The sequence below is a fragment of the Heterodontus francisci genome, chromosome 23 (assembly GCF_036365525.1).
Source record: "Heterodontus francisci isolate sHetFra1 chromosome 23, sHetFra1.hap1, whole genome shotgun sequence".
Classification (NCBI taxonomy): Eukaryota; Metazoa; Chordata; class Chondrichthyes; order Heterodontiformes; family Heterodontidae; genus Heterodontus; species Heterodontus francisci.
This window is the reverse complement of record NC_090393.1, coordinates 38,464,976-38,490,005: the sequence shown is the minus strand read 5'-3', so window position 1 is coordinate 38,490,005 and position 25,030 is coordinate 38,464,976. Positions and strand designations below refer to the sequence as shown.

The 25,030-nt window shown below is 40.8% G+C and overlaps 1 protein-coding gene across 2 annotated transcripts in view; it reads right to left on the bottom strand.

Annotated features, from left to right (window-relative positions):
- Nucleotides 1-23,120: 23,120 nt before the first annotated feature.
- The window catches only part of plbd2 (phospholipase B domain containing 2), a 51,858-nt gene continuing 49,948 nt past the window's right edge, over nucleotides 23,121-25,030 (bottom strand). For both annotated transcript variants that reach the window (XM_068055121.1, XM_068055122.1), the window contains exon 12: nucleotides 23,121-24,742. In XM_068055121.1, the coding sequence (XP_067911222.1) occupies nucleotides 24,575-24,742 (168 nt within the window). In that variant the 3' untranslated portion in view covers nucleotides 23,121-24,574. The remainder of the gene's footprint in view (nucleotides 24,743-25,030) is intronic.

Sequence of the window (25,030 nt, the reverse complement as noted above, 5' to 3'; positions counted from 1 at the left end):
ACCCCTCCTCGCAGCTGTAATTGATTATTCAACCAATAATACTACACCCACTCCTTTTTTATCCCCTCTCTAGCCTACCTGAAACCTCTATATCCAGGGATGTTAAGCTGCCATTTTGCCTCTCTTTAAGCCAAGTTTCCATTATAGCAATGATATCATGCTGCCATGTGTTTATCTGTGCCCTCAGCTCATTGGCTTTATTTGCTCTACTCCTTGCATTTAAATAAATACCTTTTAACATTGCCAAATTCCTGTGCTGCACACTTATTAACCTTTGCTTCTTCTGTCTTTCAGAGTCTCTCACTAATTTTCTGCCTCCCATTCCCTGCTCTGAATTTGTCCTATCTGAAACTGCCCTCAGATTCCCATTCCCTTGGCAATCTAGCTGAAACCATCCCCAACAGCACTAGCAAACCCAGTTTGAAGGCTCAAGGTTTGCAGAGAAGCAAAGACCAACGGGGTCACCAGAGATTGCCTTATTAATGGAAGCCCAGTTAAATGTGCTTGGAAGAAGTGAGAAAAGAGGATATTGGCTTTGAGGAAGACACTGGGAGATCCAAACCATTGCAACTGGAAGAACGTTTAACTGCAAGGATTCCTTTTCACTGAGAACACTGTAACGTAAAAATGTGGTGTGGAATTTTCAAGTGTGTAAATAAGTTAATGGGAAATACTTTCCTCTGTAATTTATTAACTATCTACTGAGTACTGTTTAGTTAATGTTGATATTTATCTTAGTTGTTATTGTCAAGAGAAAGGATATGCCAAATAAGGAATATTAATTCATCGGCTGGAAACTCAGTAACTCAGACTGTGCAGCAGCAGAAAGGCTGTGTGCCTCTCTTTCCAGATAACACCACTAGTCTGAAAACCATCTGTGACTGTGAACTCGCCAAGCCTACAGATTGCTGCAGACAGAGACTAGGAGAAGAGAGCTACCCACACGTCTGCCTCCAAGAAAAACCAGAGCCCAGCGGGCCGGCCACAAAGTGCACTTTGACTAGCCAAAAATTTCAAGAATACAACTTCAGCCGGAAGACCACAGAATCATCCAAGCTCACAGTCTGTGTATTTAATTTTTATTTATTCTGATCTCTAATCCAACCACAAAATCTACTTCTCACTCTAATCTATTTGTGTGTCTGATTTTCATGTGAATGTGTGCATGAATGTGTCGCTTTTTTTAGTATTTTTAGATAAGGTTTAGATTGTCAAGTATAATATATTATGGAAGTAGTTTTCTCCCCCTCTGTTTAAAAACAGTGTGAATTTAAGACTCTGCTTAAAAACAGTGTGCCTTTAAGACTGTTTAAAAACAGTGTGCCTTTAAGATTGAGAGAATCTTTTATATTCTGTGTGCAAGCTGCACACGTTTCCTAAGCAACAGCAGGAAAGAGAGGAGGTCACATGGTGTACTGTAACTTTTGACTATGAGTGAAAACTGGCTATAACCGGTTTGAACTGGAGATCAACAAAGCGTGCTGTACACTGAAGGAAGAATTTTGTCTCTCTTAGCAGACAAAATTTAGATTTATCTTCAGTCTCTGTATTACCTCAGGAGAGAAAAACACTGGAAAAAGGACATTTGCATTGTTGGAGGTAGTAAATTCCTTTCTACTTCCAAACTCTAAGAAGTCTCTGCTTCAAGAGTGACTCTCTGTCATCTTTTTGTGTTTCCTGGAATTCTCAGTAAAGTTTCTACTGAAAAAACTACCAATTTTAGAATCCAAATAGACCTGTTGTTATACTCCTTGTTAAAAGAGCTGTGTGATGCCAGCTGCAGCCGAAGTGCTTTGAACACCTATCCAGTAAAGACTGTTCATAAAATTCACCTGGAGACTTTGAGTCGTATCTGACAATTCAACTCTTGGACACCTCACCAATCAGGAACGTAACTCACCAGGACTTACAACCCAGCTAGTTATTTATTCCTAAGAAACAGCTCTTTTAAAAAGAAAACACCACTTTTAAAAACTGGTTAACCGTTTGTTTTTGAATGTATGTGTGTATGCATGGGGGTTAGGATAACTAAGAAGTTATAAGATCTTTAGACATAATTTTTTCTCAATGGTGTTTAAGATTTAGTTTATTAATAAATAGTTAATTGTTGTTATTTAAAGATACCTGGTTTGGTCTGTTTTATTCTGGGGGTTAATAAAGTGTTTAATTTGGCTAATTTCTGGTAGGTGGGAAAACTTTAATAATATGCTGCACCTGTGGAGTATTGGGACTGAATTGACAGTGCATCATTCCCGCCTTGGTCGTAATGAATAAACTCACCTCTTTCTTGTATAAACTCAAGAAAACCTGATCGATTGTTTCATTCAGAACCACATTAAAGGTAAAAGGTAAAACACTCACCGAGGTGATAAGCACATCCACTGTTTAAAAAAGGAATAAACCCTGTTGCGGTCAAATAAGAGGAAGGGCAAGAGAGAAGCCTGTGACCCCTCCTCACCTGGCCGTAAAATTATAGTAAAAGTCTTAAAATGTGAAATCTTATTGTGTAATTCTTTAATCGGTCTGGGGCATTCACATCTTTTGTTTTAAAATTAATGGTCTCTACTGAGGTTGCAATAATATTTCTTGAAATGTTTGCCATTGCTTATCTAACAATTAATTTTGATCTAACTATGCAATCCACCGACTCGCCCCTCGTATCTTTTTAATTGGCTTTATTTAAGACTCTAGTTATGGACTTAAGTATGTCACTCTCAAACTCAATGTGACATGCTATCATATTATGATCACTCTTCCCCAGAGGATCCCTTTCTATCAGATCACTAATTAACTGTCTAATTACATAAGAAATGATCCAAAATAGCCTTCTCCCTGGTTGGTTCTAGGAAACTATCTCAAATGCATTCCATGAAATCATCCTCCAATTTGATTTGTCCAGTCTATATGAAGAGTAAAATCCCCCATGATTATTGTATTGCCTTTGTTACAAGCTCCTCTTATTTTTTTGATTATTGTATTGCCTTTGTTACAAGCTCCTCTTATTTTTGATTAATACTCTGTCCAACAGTATAGCTGCTGTTATGGGGCCTATAAACTACTCCCACCAGCCTTTTCTGCCCCTTGTTATTTCTTATCTCCACCCATACTGATTCTACTTCCTGATTTTCCAAGCCAAGATCCTTCCTCACTATAGTTCTTATGCCATCCTTTATTGTCAGGACTATCACCCTTCATTTCAATTTTTTCTGTCTTTTTGAAACATCAAATCCCTGGAATATTTAGTTCCCAAACTTATTCAACATGAAACTACGCCTCTATAATGGCAATTAAGTTGAAGCCATTTATCTTTATTTGTTCCATTAATTCATCTATCCTGTTATTAAAGCTTCGTGTATTCCGATAAAGAGCCATTAGTTTCAACTTTTTATCATTTTTCCCTGATTTGACCCTATTCACTGATGCACTATTACATTTAAATACTGTCCCTCACTGTCACACTCTAGGGCGTTGACTTTTCTCTTTTGATTTACAAACTTCCCCTCACTTGAACCCTCCCCTCCACCCCTTTTTTTTAGTTCAGAGCCCCATATACAGCCCTGATTATTCAATTTGCCAGGGCACTGGGCCTAGCCTTGTTAAAATGAAGACTGTCTCAATGGATCAGCTCCCTCTTTCCCCAGTACTGGTCCCAGTGACCCATGAATCAAAACCCTTGTCTTCCATATCACTCTTTGAGTCATGCATTCAACTGTTTGATGCTGTGCCCATTTGAGAGTATTACCTCAAACTCCCTCAGCAGAATCTCATTCCTAGTTCTACCTATGTTGTTGATTCCTACGTGGATCACGACAACCGGATCTTCCCATTGCCACTCCAAGTTCTGCTCCGGCAATGAGGAGGTGTCATTATCCCTGGTACCTGACAGGCAATATGCAGAACTCCCAGTTACGGCTGCAGAGAACGTTATCTATCCCCTTGACTATACTGTCCCCTACCACTACAACTTCCCTTGTTAATCCACCCACTTGAATGACCTCTTGTACCAGGGTGTTGTGGTCAGTTTGCTCATCCACCTTACAGACTTTGCCCTCATCCACACAGGCAGCAAGAACCTCATACCTGTTGGATAAATGCACAGGTTGAGGTTCGTCCAGCACTGCACATGGGGTCCCCTTACCTGCCTGACTCGCAGTTAGGCCCTCCTCTCCCTGATCACAAGCCAGACCTGGACCACTATCTCACATAAAACTGCCTCCTGAATCCAAGTGTCCAGGTAACTCTCCTCTTCCCTGATATCCCCAATGTCTGCACCTCAGACTCCAACTCAACAACTCTGAACTGAAGTTCCTCGAGGTGCAGACACTTGCTGCAGATGTGATTGTCCAGTATCGTGATGCTGTCCATAAACTCATACATGCTGCACTTACGGCACACCAACTGCACTGCCATCCTTATCCAAACCTGTTTTGCTTATTTAATTAATCAACCTAGACAACATTAGATTCCCAGTTTGCTTGATAATTGAATTCTGTTACTATAATGGAATTCTCTCATTCTCATTTGAGGGTAGTCAGATCTTATTAAATAATTCATTATCGTATGAGATTTTACATTTGGGGCGAATGGGGTAAGAATAAATTGAGAGGAGTACCCACTTAATGCTACTTCAGTGGTACTAATTGATCACAAAACAAGGTTGACAGTGACTAAACTGTCTGTGATGGAAAAGGCTCGCAATTTTCAAAAACTGCATGTGGATAAATGTTTCTAGTTTTCTCCTTTGGCCACATATTTTTCATTTTGTTTAGCTAATTACCTGATTTGGTTTAGCTAATAGATGGATTAAATTGAATATTTACCTATAACTTACCACCACCACTCCTTGTGCGATGACATCACTTTGCAATTTTTCTACTGCACAGTGTTCAGCCTCACCCTTTGCTTACATTTTAGATCTATTTGTTTACCTAAAGGATACTATGTTCTTTATACTTAGAATTAGAATTTAGAATTAGAATATTACAGCGCAGTACAGGCCCTTTGGCCCTCGATGTTGCGCCGATCATCTGACCTACACTATTCCATTTACATCCATATGTCTATCCAATGACCACTTAAATGCCCTTAAAGTTGGCGAGTCTACTACTGTTGCAGGCAGGGCGTTCCACGCCCCTACTACTCTCTGCGTAAAGAAACTACCTCTGACATCTGTCCTATATCTTTCACCCCTCAACTTAAAGCTATGTCCCCTCGTGTTTGCCATCATCATCCGAGGAAAAAGACTCTCACTATCCACCCTATCTAACCCTCTGATTATCTTGTATGTCTCTATTAAGTCACCTCTCCTCCTCCTTCTCTCTAACGAAAACAACCCCAAGTCCCTCAGCCTTTCCTCGTAAGACCTTCCTTCCATACCAGGCAACATCCTAGTAAATCTCCTCTGCACCCTTTCCAAAGCTTCGACATCCTTCCTATAATGCGGTGACCAGAACTGCACGCAATACTCCAGGTGCGGCCTCACCAGAGTTTTGTACAGCTGCATCATGACCCCGTGGCTCTGAAACTCGATCCCCCTACTAATAAAGGCTAACACACCATATGCCTTCTTAACAGCCCTATTAACCTGGGTAGCAACTTTCAGGGATTTATGTACCTGGATACCAAGATCTCTCTGCTCATCTACACTACCAAGAATCTTCCCATTAGCCCAGTACTCTGCATTGCTGTTGCTCCTTCCAAAGTGAATCACCTCACACTTCTCCGCATTAAACTCCATTTGCCATCTCTCAGCCCAGCTCTGCAGCCTATCTATGTCCCTCTGTACCCTACAACACCCTTCGACACTATCCACAACTCCACCGACCTTCGTGTCATCCGCAAATTTACTAACCCACCCTTCTACACCCTCATCCAGGTCGTTTATAAAAATGACAAACAGCAGTGGCCCCAAAACAGAACCTTGCGGTACACCACTAGTAACTAAACTCCAGGATGAACATTTGCCATCAACCACCACCCTCTGTCTTCTTTCAGCTAGCCAATTTCTGATCCAAAGCTCTAAATCACCTTCAACCCCATACTTCCGTATTTTCTGCAATAGCCTACCGTGGGGAACCTTATCAAACGCCTTACTGAAATCCATATACACCACATCCACGGCTTTACCCTCATCCACCTGTTTGGTCACCTTCTCGAAAAACTCAATAAGGTTTGTGAGGCACGACCTACCTTTCACAAAACCGTGCTGACTATCGCAAATGAACTTATTCTTTTCAAGATAATTATAAATCCTGTCTCTTATAACCTTTTCCAACATTTTACCCACAACCGAAGTAAGGCTCACAGGTCTATAATTACCAGGGCTGTCTCTACTCCCCTTCTTGAACAAGGGGACAACATTTGCTATCCTCCAGTCCTCCGGCACTACTCCTGTCGACAATGACGACTTAAAGATCAACAACAACGGCTCTGCAATCTCCTCCCTGGCTTCCCAGAGAATCCTAGGATAAATCCCATCTGGCCCAGGGGACTTATCTATTTTCACTCTTTCCAAAATTGCTAACACCTCCTCCTTGTGAATCTCAATCCCATCTAGCCTAGTAGGCTGTATCTCAGTAATCTCCTCGGCAACATTTTCTTTCTCTACTGTAAATACGGACGAAAAATATTCATTTAACGCTTCCCCTATCTCCTCTGATTCCACACACAACTTCCCACTACTATCCTTGATTGGCCCTGTTCTAACTCTTATCATTCTTTTATTCCTGATATACCTGTAGAAAGCCTTAGGGTTTTCTTTGATCCTATCCGCCAATGACTTCTCGTGTCCTCTCCTTGCTCTTCTTAGCCCTCCCTTTAGATCCTTCCTGGCGAGCTTGTAACTCTCAAGCGCCCTAACTGAGCCTTCACGTCTCATCCTAACATAAGCCGCCCTCTTCCTCTTGACAAGCGCTTCAACTTCTTGAGTAAACCACGGCTCCCTCGCTCGACAACTTCCTCCCTGCCTGACAGGTACATACTTATCAAGGACACGCATTAGCTGCTCCTTGAATAAGCTCCACATTTCGTTTGTGCCCATCCCCTGCAGTTTCCTTCCCCATCCTACACATCCTAAATCTTGCCTAATCGCGTCATAATTTCCTTTCCCCCAGCTATAATTCTTGCCCTGCGGTATATACCTGTCCCTGCCCATCGCTAAGGTAAACCTAACCGAATTGTGATCACTATCGCCAAAGTGCTCACCTACATCTAAATCGAACACCTGGCCGGGTTCATTACCCAGTACCAAATCCAATGTGGCATCGCCCCTGGTTGGCCTGTCCACATACTGTGTCAGAAAACCCTCCTGCACACACTGGACAAAAACAGACCCATCTAAAGTACTCGAACGATAGTATTTCCAGTCAATATTTGGAAAGTTAAAGTCCCCCATAACCACTACCCTGTTACTCTCGCTCCTGTCGAGAATCATCTTCGCTATCCTTTCCTCTACATCTCTGGAACTATTCGGAGGTCTATAGAAAACTCCCAACAGGGTGACCTCTCCTCTCCTGTTTCTAACCTCGGCCCATACTACCTCAGTAGACGAGTCCTCAAACGTCCTTTCTGCCGCTGCAATACTTTCCTTGATTAACAATGCCACCCCCCCCCCTCTTTTACCCTCTTCTCTGTTCTTTCTGAAACATCTAAATCCCGGAACCTGCAACATCCATTCCTGCCCCTGCTCTACCCATGTCTCCGAAATGGCCACAACATCAGGATCCCAGGTACCAACCCATGCTGCAAGCTCACCCACCTTATTCCGGATGCTCCTGGCGTTGAAGTAGACACACTTTAAACCAAGTTCTTGCTTGCCAGTGCCCTCTTGCGTCCCTGTAACCTTATCCCCTACCTCACTACTCTCAACAGCCTGTACACTGGAACTACAATTTAGGTTCCCATTCCCCTGCTGATTTAGTTTAAACCCCCCCGAAGAGCACTAACAAATCTCCCCCCCAGGATATTGGTACCCCTCTGGTTCAGGTGAAGACCATCCTGTTTGTAGAGGTCCCACCTACCCCAGAAAGAGCCCCAATTATCCAGGAAACCAAAACCCTCCCTCCTACACCATCCCTGCAGCCACGTGTTCAACTCCTCTCTCTCCCTATTCCTCTCTTCGCTAGCACGTGGCACAGGCAACAACCCAGAGATAACAACTCTGGTTGTTCTCGCTCTAAGCTTCCACCCTAGCTCCCTGAATTTCTGCCTTAAATCCCCATCTCTCTTCCTACCTATGTCGTTGGTGCCTATGTGGACCACGACTTGGGGGTGCTCCCCCTCCCCCTTAAGGATCCCAAAAACACGATCGGAGACATCACGTACCCTGGCACCTGGGAGGCAACACACCAACCGTGAGTCTCTCTCGTTCCCACAGAACCTCCTATCTGTTCCCCTAACTATGGAGTCCCCAATGACTAATGCTCTGCTCCTCTTCCCTTTTCCCTTCTGAGCAACAGGGACAGACTCTGTGCCAGAGACCTGCACCCCATTGCTTACCCCTGGTAAGTCGTCCCCCCCAACAGTATCCAAAACGGTATACCTGTTGTTGAGGGAAACGGCCACAGGGGATCCCTGCACTGCCTGCTGGTTCCCTTTCCTTCCCCTGACGGTAACCCATCTACCTACTTCTTTTACCTGAGGTGTGACTGCCTCCCTATAACTCCTGTCAATAATCCCCTCCGCCTCCCGAATGATCCGAAGTTCATCCAGCTCCAGCTCCAGTTCCCTAACGCGGTCTGCGAGGAGCTGGAGTTGGGTGCACTTCCCGCAGATACAGTCAGCAGGGACACTCTTGGCGACCCCTACCTCCCACATTCTGCAGGAGGAACATACAACTGCCTTTACCTCCATTCCCACTATTCTAGATTCCCAATAAATCTACTGAAAAACCAAACGAAAAAAAAAAGTCAAAACTTGTTCGCTTAGCAATCCGACGGACTGAACTTTTTAAATAAAAAGCTTACCTTAGATAAACGAAAAATTACACACATAGCTCTGATTCCTTGGCTCCTGCTATTCCTCACTCTATAGTAACTATGAGAACACTTCCCTCTGTTTGTCTGGTATCAGCTGCTGTTCTCTGCTGCTGCTCCTTTTAAGTCCCTTGTTCTCAAGGTTGCTGCTTTTATTTAATAGAGGTAACAGATCATTAGTTGGCTTCATGGAATGGTAACAGCACAGAAGAGGACCATTTGGCATGTCAAACCTATGCCAGCTCTGCAAGAAATAGGAGCAGGAGTAGACTATAATATTCCTCCACCATTCAATACGATTATGGCTGATTTTCCTGCTCAACTCCACTTTCCCACCTTCTCCCCACATCCCTTGATACCCTGAGAGATCAAAAATCTATCTATCTTGAATCTACTCAACAGGGATCATCCACACCCCTCTGGGATAGAGAATTCCAAAGATTCACAATCCTTTGAGTGAAGAAATTTCTCCTCATCTCCGTCCTAAATAATTGATCCCTTATCTTGAGGCTGTGTTCTCGATTCCTCGGCCAGGGGATACAAACTTTCAATGTCAACCTTCTCAAGCCGGTTCAGAAGCTTGTATGTTTCAATGAAATCACCTCTTATTCGTCTGCATTCCAGAGCATATAGGCCCAATTTATTTTGCCTCTCATCATGGGACAGCCCTCTCTCCACAGGAACTGATCCAGTGAACATTCACTGTACTGTCTCCGAGGCAAATATATCCTTCCTTAGAAATGGAGACCAAAACTGCATACAGTACTCCAGGTGTGTCTGTACAATTGTAGCAAGACTTCTTTGAGCTTGTATTCCAATCCCTTTGCAATAAAGTCCAACATGCCATTTGCCTTCCTAAATGCTTGCTGTATCTGCATGCTAGCTTTCTGTACATGCACACCCAAGTTTCTCTGAACATTAACATTTAAAAGTTTCACACTTTAAAAAAAAATTATACTTTTCTATTCTTATTACCAAAGTGAATAACCTCACACTTCCCCACATTATACATCAATTGCCACCTTGTTTCTCATTCACTTAACTGACTATATCTCTTTACACAAATAAAAGCAAAATACTGTGGATGCTGGAAATCTGAAATAAAAACAGAAAGTGCTGAAAGTACTCAAAAGGTCTGGCAGCATCTGTGGAGAGAAAAACAGAGTTAACGTTTCAGGTCTGTGACCTTTCATCAGAACCTGGTTTTGATGAAAGGTCACAGACCTGAAATGTTAACTGTGTTTCTCTCTCCACAGATGCTGCCAGATCTGCTGAGTATTTCCAACACTTTGTTTTTATACTATATCTCTTTCCAGCCTGTTTGTGTCCTCCTCACAGTTTCCACCTAGCTTTGTATCATCAACAAACTTGGATACATTACTCTCGGTCTCTTTGTCTAAGTCATTCATACAAATTGTAAATAGCTGAGGACTCAGCACTTAACCTTGTGACAGTCTACTCATTACAACCTGTCAACTTGAAAACGGCCCATTTATTCCTACTCTCTGCTTCCTGTCTGTTAACCAATCTCCCATCCATGCTGATATATTACCCCCAAATCCATGAGCCCTTTTCTTGCATATTGACCTTTTGCATGTCACTTTATTGAATGCCTTTTGGAAATCCAAGTGCATTACATCCACTGGCTCCTCTTTATCTAGCCTACTTAATTACATCCTAAAAAATTATAATAAATTTGTCAAACACAATTTCCTTTTTGTAAAATCATATTGACTCTGTCCAATCATATAATGATTTTCTAATTGCATTTCTTTACAAATAGGTTCCAACAATTTCCTGACAACTGATGTCAGGCTAACTGGCCAATAGTTCCCCGTTTTCTCCTGACTTCCTTTCTTGAATAGCAGTGTTACCCATTTGATAACTTCCAATTTGCTGGGACTGTCTAGAATCTAGGGAATTTTGGAAAATCATAATCAGTGCATCCACTATTTCTGCAGCTACCTCTTTTAGAACCGCAGGATGTAGGCATTCCAGCTAGTCCCACTCACCACCCTTTCCACACAGCCTTGAAATTATTTTCCCTTTATCTACTTACCAAATTTCCTTTGAAAGCTTCGATTGAATCTACCTCCACACCATTTCAGGCAGTGCATTCCAGATCATAACCACTTGCTGCATAAAAAAAGTATTTCCTCATATGGCCTTTGTTTCTTTTGTCAATCACCTTAAATCTGTGTCCTCTGGTTTTCAGCTGTTCCAGTAATGGGAACAGTTTCTCAATATCTACTCTGTCTAGACCCTTCATGATTTTGTGCACCTATTAAATCTCCTCTCAATCTTCCCTGCTATAAGGAGAATGACTCAAGCTTCTCCAATCCACCATGTAACTGAAGTTCCTCATCCCTGGAAATATTCTAGTAAATCTCTTCTGCACCCCCTCTAAGGCCTTCACATCCTTCCTAAAGTGTGGTGCCCAAAATTGGACAGTTGTGTCCAAACCTGTGTTTTATAAAGGTTCATCATAAAAACCTTGCTTTTGTACTCTATGCCTTCATTTATAAAGCCCAAGATCCTGCATGCTTTTTTAAACACTTTCTCAACCTGTCTTGCCACCTTCAATGATTTGTGCACATATTAGCCCTAGATCTCTCTGTTCCTGCCCACCTTTATAATTGTACCCTTTAGCTTATATTGTCTCTCCTCATTCTTCCTACTAAAATGTATCACTTTGCACTTCTCTGCATTAAATTTCATCTGCCACGTTCACCCATTCCACCAGCCTATGTCCTCTTGAAATCAACTTTAGTTCTGAAAATTGAATTAATGTTAAATAGCTCCCTCTTTCTTTTAGCCTAATCCACTTTCTAAAGTTTATAAAACACATTCAAAGCTCACAAATGATGCATGATCAGAACAGGGGCATTTATTTTCACCTCATCCACTCACTGCTTTACTGTTTAAAAATTTGTATAAATGTTATCTCACTAAGGCTTTTCAAAATTATTTAAAGAAAAGCTACTGAATAGAAAGTGCTAGAACTCTGGAATTGTACAACACAAAGGGAGATTATTCGGCCCATTGAGTCTGCATCGACTTTTTGCAAGAGCGATCCAGTTAGTCCCATTCCCCCACTCTCTCTGTATCTCTGCAATTTTTTTTTCTGCTTCAAGTATTTAGTCAATTCCCTTTTGAAGGCTACTACTGAATCTGTATTAACGGCCTATTAGGTAATGAAATATCATTGAGAGTCAAAGGATATGCTGTTGTGTCCTTTACACTGTGTGGGAGAAAATTTGTTGTCTTTTGGAATTCACAGTAAGATCTCCACCTCTTTTCCTCTTTCACATAACCTTCAAGTTCCCACCCTGTAAATTCCTGTGGTTTAGTAGTATTGCATTTCATGGGGATTGTTGAAACAACAGCCTATTCCCTGAGCACCACTTTTAACTCCTTCCAGCAGTTTATCCCAGAGCACACAGCCCCACATTGGACATTTTTCAATCTCCTAAATTTAAGTATTCCCTGACGAGATTGTGTCCAAGCTCAGTCCTGTTGCCTCTGGAGACTTCCGTACAACTAAACTAAAATCTTTAATATATATTTACATTTATGAGTATGACAAGATGGAAAAACCATGGGAGACTGATCTCCAGGGGTTCTCAATGAGATTATTCATTACATTTGCTAAGTTTAAAGCCACAGCCTTACTCTTCTGGGTCAAATGCTTATTTTAAGTGAGGCTAGCATTCCATGGTGATGTTTTCAAACTTTCTTTGTTTACTGTAAAAATAGGCACAATCTGGTGAGCTGTCAAGTCTCATTCATTTGAATCGGGACTTGTTTTTTGGTAGCAAAATGTAGTGCAATTTGATGAACCTCATTATACATGATGAACAGAGCACTACAATTTTAAATAGATTTATAAAGTCTCACTTTTTAATCTTGTCTTTTTAGTAAGAGCAAACAGATAACACTATTTATTTCAGTGGATTTTAAGTCTCACTATGTTTTTTCTCATAAATTCTTCTCATTGGTCATGGCCTGACCTTGGCAGCTTTGCGTATGTTGGCATTTGCAAGTCTACCGAAATATCAAGGCATTTTTGCATCCATTCAAAACCTTTTTAGGGAAGGTTTTCCACAAAGATTGTTCTGAAACTGATTTGAAGTATTGAAATCACTGAGATCACAAGTTTGATCAAAATGCACATTCATTAAACAATTTTGAAATTAGTAGCAGAGATTTTTTTTGTATACACGTTTGGTTCCAACAGAGAAAGAACCGATTTCCATTTTGTAGGTTTGATAGGAAATTTTTGACTTGCACGTCCCGATTTTATCCCTCCCGATTTTCGCCCTCATTTCTTGATGGCAATAATAATCCAGTGAACAGCATTCACCAGAATTCAGAAGGGGAAGATCTGCCTGAACAATCTGACTTTTTTCGGGGAGCAGCATTCCAAATGGATGTGCAAAGCTCTGCGACGTGGTGTACCTAAACTTATAAAAAGCATTTCACAAAATCCGACATGAAAGACTACCAGTTAAGCTCAAGAGTGAACTCTGAATGAGTAAGAAATTGCTGAAGGTTGCAGTACATACTAGTTTGAGGAGTTATGCCCAGATTGGGAGGATTTTAGAATGCAGCAAAGGAGGACCAAGGAGCAAGTGTTGTGCCTAATATATAAGGGGAAAAAAGGAGGAACTTAAGCTTTACAGTCTTGAAAGGAAATTGAGAGGTGATCTTATGGAGGGGAACAAGATAGCGATTAGTATGTTAAAGTTAGATCCAGAAAATTACTTAAAACTAAACAGCAACAGTAGGACAAGGAACACAAGTTTAACCTAGTTAAAAAGTATATTTATGATGTCAGGACGTTCTTCACATTCGAGGAATCAACACATGGAATGTATTTCCAGGTAAGGTTTCTGGAGTGTGTTAGAGATGGTTTTCTAGAGCAGTATGTTGAGGAACCAACTAGAGAACAGGCTATTTTAGATCTAGTATTATGTAATGAGAAAGGGCTAATTAAGACAGAGTCAGGAGAATTTATAATGGGAAATAGAGAAATGGCAGAGAAGCTAAATGGTTACTTTGTATCTGTCTTCACTGAGGAAGAAACAAGAAATCTCCCAGAATTAGAGAGCCAAGGGACTTGGCAGAGTGAGGAATTGAAGGAAATTAGTATTAATAAGAAGGTTATATTGGAGAAGTTAATGGAACTGAAGGTTGCTAAGTCCCCAGGGCCTGATCTTTCATCCCAGAGTGTTGAAAGAGGTAGCTATGGAGATAGTGGATGCATTGGTGATCATCTTCCAAAATTATATAGATTCTGGAATGGTTCCTGTAGATTGGAAGGTAGCAAATGTCACCCCCTTATTTAAGAAGGGAGGGAGAGAGAAAACAGGGAGCGACAGACCTGTTAGCCTTACATCAGTAGTAGGGAAAATGCTAGAGTCTATTCTAAAGGATATGACAAATGGACACTTGGATAATAATGATCTGATCGGGCATAGTCAACATGGGTTTATGAATGGGAAATCATGTTTGACTAACCTATTGTAGTTTTTTGAGATGTTACAAACAGAATTGATAAAGGGGAGTCAGTGGATGTGGTATACATGGATTTTCAGAAAGCTTTTGATAAAGTCCCCACAGGAGGTTGGTTAGCAAAATTAAAGTACATGGTAGAAAAGGTAATATATTGGCATAGATTAAGGATTGGTTAACAGGCAGAAAACAGAGAGTAGGAATAAACAGGTCATTCTCGCGTTGGCAGGCTGTGACTAGTGGGGCACTGCAAGGATCAATGCTTGGGCCCCAGCTGTTCACAATATATATCAATGATTTGGATGTGGGGACCAAATATAATATTTCCACATACGCGGATGACACAAAACTAGGTGGGAATGTGTGTTGTGAGGAAGATGCAAAGTGGCTTCAAGGGGATTTGGACAGATGTATTGAGTGGGCAAGAACATGGAAGATGGAATATAATGTGGAAAAATGTGAGGTTATACACTTTGCTGGGAGGAATAGATGTGCAGAGTATTTCTTAAATGGTAAGAGATTAGAAAGTGTAGATGTACAAAGGGACCTGGGTGTCCTCATCAATACGTCACTGAAAGCTAACATTCAAGCAATTAGAAAGGCTAATGATATGTTAGCCTTTATCACAAGATGATTTGAGTACAGGAATAGTAAAGTCTTGCTTCAATTGTATAGAGCCTTGGTTAGACCGCACCTGGAGTACTGCATGCAGTTTTGGTCCCCTTACCTTAGGAAGGATATTATTGCCATAGAGGGAGTGCAATGAAGGTTCACCAGACTTGTTCCCAGATGGCGGGACTGTCCTATGAAGAGAGATTGGGGAAACTGGGCTTGTATTCTCTAGAGTTTCGAAGAATGAGAGGTGATCTCATTGAAACCTACAAAATACTAAAAGGGATAGACAGGGTAGATGCAGGTAAGATGTTTCCCCTGGTTGGGGAGTCTAGAACCAGGGGACCCAATTTCAAAATAAGAGGAAAGCCACTTTACTCAGAGGGTTGTGAATCTTTGGAATTCTCTACCCAAGAGGGCTGTAGAAGCTCAGTCATTGAGTATGTTTAAAGTAGAGATTAACGGATTTCTAAACACCAATGACATCAAGGGATATGGGGTAGTGTGGGGAAAAGGCATTGAAGTGGATGATCAGCTATGGTCATATTGAATGCAGAGCAGGCTTGATGTCCTATTGTATTACATATATTGTATTATATGTCCTATTCCTGCTCCCATGTTCCTATGTAAAGGAATGGGAGTAAAAACCCTCACATTATTTAAATAAAATTAGATGCTGCAAATAAGTCTTTCTGGATGAACTAAGGTGACTGTCCTTAATTCATATTTGTATTGCAATTTTCTAAAGTCACTGACTTGTGTTGCAGTATGGTTTCATGACCATCTCACCTAAGTGGCCATTCAACAGTGAAGGTGGGAAGTGACTGAACACAAATCTGTCTTCACCCGCACATGTATATTTGCCACTAAGTGTAAGTGGTTGAGGATCAGGAGAGGGAATCCACGCTTATCTTCTCCGAAGTTAGAGGTGCTTAGCCTAATGGTAATGCCTTAAGTGTTGCCCAGCCACACAGGGTAATACAGTGCAGATTGGAGATTGAACCTGGGAACTCTCCGGCTCCTTTATGATCTGTTTTCTTCATGAGAAGGGGACAGGGGAGATGAGAAAAGTATACCTGTGCTATAATAAAATAAAAAGTGTTTATGAATTGTTTCATCACAGGAAGTTTGTATTTGAATTTCAACAGACTACCTCATGAGAAAAAGGTCAATTTTTTACAAACTTTTCACACACATTGCAGCATCCCCAGTGCATATGCAATGTGGAAGATTACACTGAATAGAGAAGTTAATTATCAGCAAAACAGTTATCTGACAAAGTTGAAAAATCAGATGGAGGGAAATGATAGAGGTACAGAGGCATCAGTCACAGTATGTTATGCAAATTTATCAATAGGTCTCCAAAAATTGTTTTTCTTCAGAATTACGATAATTTGAAGATTAAAGTTTTTCCTTTACTGATCAAATTTGGAGATCACTGTACACTGAATAATCCATTCACCTAGGAGTAGCTGTTCCTTCTTCATGCAGCTGGTTTGATTTAAACTGCATCTGAGTGAAAAGATTCGTAGATACGTTGAACATGAATCAGACTTTGCCCAGCAGGAATACACTTTACACATGCATAGTTAGTTACACTAATTGCCCCACTATTGACAGCGATGCGGTCAGCTGTCTGAACCCTAGGCTCTGGAATTACCTCTCTAAATCTATCTACCTCTCTTTCCTCCTTTAATTGACTCTTTAAAACCTACCTTTTGACTTGTCCTAATATCTCAAGTGGCTCGATGTTGAATTTTGCCTGATAACTCCCGTGAAGTGCCTTGCAACTTTAAAGCCACTGTATAAATTTGAGTTGTTTTTACATAGACCCTTACACCTTGTGCATCTTATTTTTACATGCTAGATACATGGAGGAGAGAGGGAGGTAGGTTATCCACATTCTCAACTCTAGAAGCATTCACTACAAATTTTATGAATTATCTCAGAAATCCATTAGATCACTTTTCAGACCCACACTTCATACTGCACTGGACTTATACTCTGCACAGTGACAAGACTAAGCAGTGAGTGACAGGTTGATGGAAGGGGCTATGCACTGCTCTACTTTAGTGTATTCTGGAAGGCTACTGGGAGCAGACACCTGTTACATGGCCAATTTTGCCTCAATGTATAACTGAAACGACTTTATATGGACATGAAAATGACAGCATAAAAGGCAGAGAAAGCCGAGGAGACAGAAAGCTTCAATGTTCCTTTCTCTAAGGTTCTGAAGAGTGAAAAGGTTAACATTTCAGATACAGAACCTGCGTCAGATGCTGCTGGACCTGCTGTGTATTTCTAGCACTGTTTTAATTTCAGATATAAAAAAGGTCCATGCTTGAATTCAATTAACAATTACTAAGCTATTAAAAGTGATGTTTCTTGATTGAAAAAGACTATGGACAGCTTGAAAAGATTGCATAATTAAATGTGGAAGGGTTATGCAGCACTGCCTCAACACAGACAGTAATGACCACCATACTGACCAAGAGATGCAGCAAGATGAGAGAAAATCATATTTTTCCCTGGGAAACAAAGCCAGTTTGAAGGGTAGACTTGCTGCCAGTGTCTTTAACCTGCTCCAATTGAATATGATGGCCATGTACTGCATATCGCCACCCCATCTTCATTTTTATTCAACGTGTATATTTTACATTTTGCAGATGATTAATATGATTCAATCAGCAGAAAATGCCAAATTAAGATACACCATCCTTTTAAAGGGCTCCTTGTGGGCTTTACAATAGCGGCTAAGATGAGGAATTAGGAGACATCACATTGGCTATCTCAGCAAGAGGCTACTCCATAAGAGAAATGGGGGGTAGAAATTGGTCCTCATTGTTTCCATTTTACAGACATTCAACAGGCACAATATGGGAGACTAATGTACTTCACCCCAACAATTCCTGAAAAATGTCCGAACCAATATTGAGTTGGCCCATTTTTCAGGGGTCCAGGGCAGCTGCTTAAAATAGACATTTAGGCTCCTTACATTCTGTAATGAGGATAGAAGACTTGTATTTACATAACACCTTTCATGACCACCGGATGTCTCAAAGCACTTTACAGCCAATGAAGTACTTTTTAAACTGTAGTCACTGTTGCAATGCAGGAAATGCAGCAGCCAGTAAGCACACAGCTAATTCCCACAAACAGCAATTTAATAATGACCAGATAATCTATTTTTGGGATGTTGGTTGAGGGATAAACATTGACCAGGACACCAGGGTTAACTCCCCCGCTTTTCTTCAAAATAGTGCCATAGGATCTTTTACATCCACTCCAGAAAGCAGACAGGGCCTCAGTTTAACATCTCATCTGAAAGATGGCACCGTCATGTTCGATATCCCTCCAGTTCTCATGAAGAGTCATCGACCTGAAACATTAACTCTGTTTCTCCACAGAAGCTGCCAGACCTGCTGAGTATTTCCAGTATTTTCTGTTTTTATTTCAGGTCGTGCTGAACCTTTACAAAGCTCTGGTTAGGTCACAACTAGCGTATTGCCACCCTTTAGGAAGGATGCGAGGGTCCTTGAGAGGGTGCAGAGGCGATTAACCAGAATGGTTCTAGGGATGGGGGATTTAATTACAAGGTTAGGTTGGAGAAGCTGGGGTTGTTCTTCTTAGAGCAAAAGAGGTTGAGGGAAGATTTAAGAGAGGCGTACAAGATTATGACTGTTTTGGATAAGGTAGACAAAGAAAAGATGTTCCGATTACTGATGGTCATAGAACTAAGCAGATGTGAGGAGAAACCTTTTTTTAATGCAGCAAGTGGTAATGACCTGGAAGTCACTACCTATAAGGGTGGTGGAAGCGGAGACAATTGATTTCAAAAGGCAATTGGATGGACAATTGAGGGAAATAAACTTGCAAGGCTATGGGGATAGAGTGGGGGAATGGGACTGACTGGATTGCTCCACAGAGAGCGGACATGGACTTGATGGGCCAAATGGCCTCCTTCTTTACCGCAATGACTCTCTGACATTGCAGCATTTCCTCAGTACTACACTAGAGTATCAAGCCTTGATTTCTGAGCTCAAACCCTGGAATGGGACTTGAACCCAGAACCTTATAACTTGGAAGCAAGAGTGCTACCAACTGAGCCACAGCTGCCACTTCTAATGCTTGCTTTTAGATCCCTTAAGGAAATTGGGCTGCTAGGCATGAGCTTTTCCAAGTGTGGATGAGGTCTAGTAAGCGACTGCTATTGAAAAAGGTAGATTTTTTTGGCTTGATGTGGAACCAGGAGGAGCAGTAGAGTTTCTCCCGAGTCCACAGCACTCCTGAGGTCCATCATTAGGTGGCGATCAGCTTCCGCCCCCAGAACCTGATCTTCAGGCAGTTGTCAGCAAGGCGAGTTGCCTGTAGCAGCACAACAGGCACCAGCAGCTCACCCAGACTGTGAATTAACTGCTTTATATCACAGTTCCCGACATGACCATTGGTAATAGCACAATTATAATGGGCAAGGGAAAGAGAAAAAAAAAAGTCCAATGGGGCTCCCACTGTTGACCACTAGCAAGACTCCTGTTGCAGAGCATGCATGTATGGACCATACTGAGCTCTGCTGTAATGGCATCCTTCCCTCACAATCAAATAGTTTAGCAAACTAGCTCTGACAGTGTAAAACAATCTTCCGGAGAGTTAGTTGCTATTGGCTTGTACACAAAGAACATTCGCTTTTTAAAAAGAGCATCTGAATTAAAATAATGAAATGATTTAGGTTGTTCCTTCTGATTACTATATGAATATTAATCTATGGCCAGTGAGTGAATTATGTTCAGGCTAATGAGGGTACAGTTATGGTTCAGGACCAACAATCCATGCGTCCTGGAATCAAAAGCACCAGTGGCAATTTGTGGAACTGAATTCACCAACTCTGGTCATTTGTGGGCTGGCACAAGATAAAATGTTCATGAAAGCTGCCAGATTGTCATAACAACACAAGTGGTTCATTAATGTCCTTTCAGAAGGGGGATACCACCCCTAACCAGTCTAGTCTACATGTCTCCAGTTCCAAACTAGGTGACTGCCATAATGCCCTCAGGCCAATAAATATTGCTTTGCTGGTGTTGTCTACATCAAAGAAGTTAAAAAAAAGACTTGAAACCCAGATATTTTGAAAAGCTCCAACCCACTTGGAAGTACAGCATTAGCTGAACAATGGCAAAGTTGATCCTGCAAGGTAAGCAGCCTTACTGTACAGATAATGTTGTCCTGGAACAACAGAAAACAATGAAATGGCAGAAGCGATGAACTGCTATTTTGTGTCTATCTTCACTATAGAAGACTTAGAAACTTCCCAAAGATACTTGAAAATCAAGAGGCGAAAGGGAGGGAGGAACTTAAAACAATCACCTTCACAAGGGAAAAGGTACTGGAAAAACTATTAGACCTAAAGGCTGACAAGCTCCCAGGACCTGATAGCTTGCATCCCAGGGTCGTAAAAGAAGTGGCTGCACAGATAGTAGAGGCATTGGTTATAATCTTCCACAATTCCTTAGATTCTGGTAGGGTCCCAGCAGATTGGAAAATTGCAAATGTAACACCTTTATTCAAGAAAGGGAGAGAGACAGAAAGCAGGAAACTATAGGCCAGTTAACCTAACATCTGTCATAGGGAAATGGCTAGAATCCATTATTAAGGAGGTTATAGCAGGATACTTAGAAAATCATAATGGGAGCAGGCAGAGTCAACATGGTTTTGTGAAAGGGAAACCGTGTTTAACTAATTTATTAGAGTTCTTTGAGGAAGTAACAAGCAAGGTGGATAAAGGGCAACCTGTAGATGTGGTGTACTTGGATTTCCAAAAGGCATTTGCTAAGGTACCACATCAAAGGTTCCTACACAAAGTAACAGCTCATGGTGTAGGGGGTAACATATTAGCATGGATAAAGGACTGATTAGCTAACTGGAAGCAGAGAGAAGGGAAAAATGGGTCTTTTCAGGTTGGCAAGCGGTAACCAGTGGAGTGCCACAGGGATCAGTGCTGGGGCCTCAACTATTTACAATTTATATCAATGATTGGATGAAGGGACTCAATGTATGATGGTAGTTAAGTTTGCCAATGACACCTAGATAGGAAAGTAAGTTGTCAAGAGGAGGTAAAGAGTCTACAAAAGCATATAGGGTTAAGTGAATGGGCAAAAATTTGGAAGATGGAGTATAATGTAGGAACTTGTCCACTTTGGCAGGAAGAATAGAAAAGCAATTTACAATTTAAATGGAGATTGCAGAACTTGGTGGTACAGACGGATCTGGATGTCCTGGTACATGAATCACAAAAAGTTAGTATGCAGGTACAGCAAGTGATTAGGAAGGCAAATGGAATGTTAGCACTTATTGCAAGGGGAATGGAATATAAAAGTAGGGAAGTTTTACTGCAGGTGTACAGGGCCTTGGTGAGACCACATCTGGAGCACTGTGTACAGTTTTGGTCTCCTGATTTGGAAAAAAGGATATAAATGCATTGGAAGCAGTTCAGAGAAGGTTTACTCGACTCATTCCTGGCTGGAAGGACCTATCTTATGAAGAGAGGTTGATCAGGTTGGGCCTTTACCTATTGGAGTTTAGAAGAAGGAGAGGTGATCTTATTGAAACATAAGATTCTGAGGGGACTTAATAGGGTGGATACCGTGAAGATGCTTCCTCTTATAGGGGAGACAGGAACTAGGGAACACAGTTTAAAAATAAGAGGTCTCCCTTTTAAGGCAGATGAAGAGAAATTATTTCTTTAAGAGGGTCATTATTCTGTGGAATTCTCTTTCCTAGAAAGCAGTGAAGGCTGGCTCATTTGCATTTATTCAAGACCAAGTTAGACAGGTTTTTGATAGACAAGGGAGTCATGGGTTATGGGGGCCAGAGAGGAAAGTGGAGTTGAGACCACAATCAGATCAGCCATGATCTTGTCAAAAGGCGGAAGCAGGCTCAAAGGGCCGAATGGCCTACTCCTGTTCCTATATTCTCGATTCTTTGAATAAAATCATCCAACATGAAACTCAGATGATCAAATAGGGCAATCATTGAAAATGCTCCTTTAAGAACATTAATGAGACTTCGTAAAGCTGCCCTTTCCCTCTCTTGACTGACATTTATTTCCTGAAGTAGAAAATTAATTGCACAGTAAAAGATGAAAAGGCAAAAAAAAAAAACCTGTTGTCCTATAACAAAGCATATTCAGATGGATATTGGCAATTGCTCAATAACTAACTATCCAGATATTTTGATCTTACACATATGGTCCTGCAATACTCAGCAAAGGAACAATACAAATAGATAATACAAATCCCAAAAGAAATTCATATATCTCAAACAAGACTTGAAGAAAATTCTGGAAAACAATTTGGACAGTGCAAAGTTTAAGTTCCACTGAATATCTAATTGCTAATCCACAGCACCAAGTAGGTAAAAAAAAGCAAAGCACTCTTGTTTATCGGTCCATTTAGAGTGCTGGACGTAGTCTCTTTTGAATACGCTGGCACTGGTGCAATGTGTTTCTTAAATGCCACACTGGCTGCAACATAAACCTGTGCATTGACAGATGAATTATCCAGCTTGAACTTGAATATACTGCTCCGTTGATGCTTACTGAACCTAGAGTTCAGAGTGTTGCAGGCAAGTTACTGGCTGCTGAGTATCTGTCACAGTCCATTAGTTCCCGAGATTAGATTCTCTTAACCCCACAACTATTTCACTTGAATCTAAACCAGCTTCAAACAAAATGCAGACTGATGTTGACTAAATGTTACTGATGTTGACTTGCCACATAACTTATCAAAGTATAAACTATCAAACCCCATTAGAACATATTTTGAGCAATATCTCTTGTCTACATTGTTCACATTAATAAGATTTGCATTACGTAGGTAGGTTTGACAGGCATTTGACATATATATTAAATAGGGTGCCGTTAACAACTTTCCCAGAGAACTGAGAAAAATGGGTTATCATTTTAATCTCACTTAATTCCAACTGATTTCACTGATAGACACAAGACACTACTGCAGATGGACTCCACTGATCGAGGATTCGAGCTGCTTTTATTCTTTCCATGTACGAATTACCAGCTGGTGCATAGCCCTTTGCTTAATTTTTTCTTTGTTTGTAAGGTCATCTTAATACATTACTTAACGCTAAGAAAGCAGCACTTTTCCAAATACCTTTTTATATATGGAGTTCCATTATAAATTCCCATGACCACATTTGTAATAAGAATGGCCTGTATAAAGTGGTCATGCTGTAATTACTGTGTTATCAGCGCCCACTAAGTTCTGCTGAAAAACTACCTAATCTCAGGATTAAGCCGCCAGAGGGCAGATAGTCCATCAGCTTGAGATGAACTCGAATCAAGGCTGCAGGGATGAAAGGACTGTGTATTCTAACTCAACATAACACCGCATCTCCCAGTTTTTCCTAACACAAGGAATTGCTAAATATTTTGGACACCAATGGCTAGGTAACAGACCTGCGCAATGGAAAGAGCTGGCAAAGTTACATTGATATTTCCCAGTATTAAATCAGGCCACTAAGGTCTGATGCACATATATCATATTCTGCTGACTTTATTCAAACATTATAACTCAGTACAGACAACATTCTCTGTACTCAAGAGTAAATCAGCATCCTTTGTGTTCAAAAGTAATGTACAATTTTCTGTATTAGCATCAGATATGTAGAATTTAAGAAACATAAAAAAGCTTAAGTTTCAAATACTGTTCCAACCAGGTTAACAGCAATCATGCAGCATGGCATAAAGTCTGGCAACCTGGTTGCAATTGTAAAGTGTCCTGATGGGTGGTCTGCTGACAGGCAACTGATACAGGTGGACAAGTCACAGGAAGGTGTAACATGTGCCCAATGTTATGGTATCTGTATTACAACTGACCTTAAATGGGATTTTTATTTGGTTTGACTGTTAGCCAAAGACGACTGAGAAGCTGGTTTTGGCAGCTCACCCTGCATTCAGCCAGCTGTGTCTGCCCGCATGATTTGTCTTGGTCAAGAGTATGCACAGCTGCAAGGCCAACAGGTAACTCTGATTGAAAAAGAGTAGCCCTATTGAGTGAAATTTTCTCTTGTTCATTAAGTTATTACAAAACATTAAAAGCTTTAAAAATCCCTTTACTCAGCAGATTATTAGCTGTAAAAATACATTAGCTAAGAAATCCTGCCGTAAGCTTTGTGCGTATTTTTGCTTTCATCATGTTAAAGTGGAACACCAGGTACATCAAATACACAACAATGTTGATGCCAGATTGCCTTCAAAATGAAACTTTGGGAAAAGTTAGTGATTATTTTGCAAAATGTACACCACATATGGTGCTCAGTCAGACATTTATAATTACCCTCTCATTTCAAAATTCAGCTTCATACAAGTTAACAAGAATATATTAAGTAAGGCAGATGATAAACATAAATAGCTTAATTAGATTTAAAATACTTTTTCTTTTAATCTGGTAAGTGTTCTTAGGTTCTCATTTCCACTGCACCATTACTGGTCGAAACTTCCACAGGTCAGGATGTCCCATGTGCACAAGGTTGCTGAAAGGGGATTTGCTCCACTGAAATGCTGGAACTTCATCCCATGTCGGGCCACTCACTGCAATCATCTGGTAGGTCTTGTGTAACTCAAACGAGGTGACCTAGGCATTAAGACAAGCCACAGATCATCAAATTAGTTAACCTTAGCTTTAGAGAGCCACCTTGGTTATGATACTAGGCCCATAGAGAAGAACTGCTTATAGATATGGTTATCTTTAAAAGAAACGAAAGCATGTTTGTGGAATATACACACTGTTATGTAAATAATACTTGTATTTCAGACAATTACTTTTGATGTGCAGTGATTGTTGTTAGGTAAACTACAATATCAAAAAAAGGAGTGACAAAAACAACCAGTTAAATTGGTTTATAATAACATAAAAGCAAAA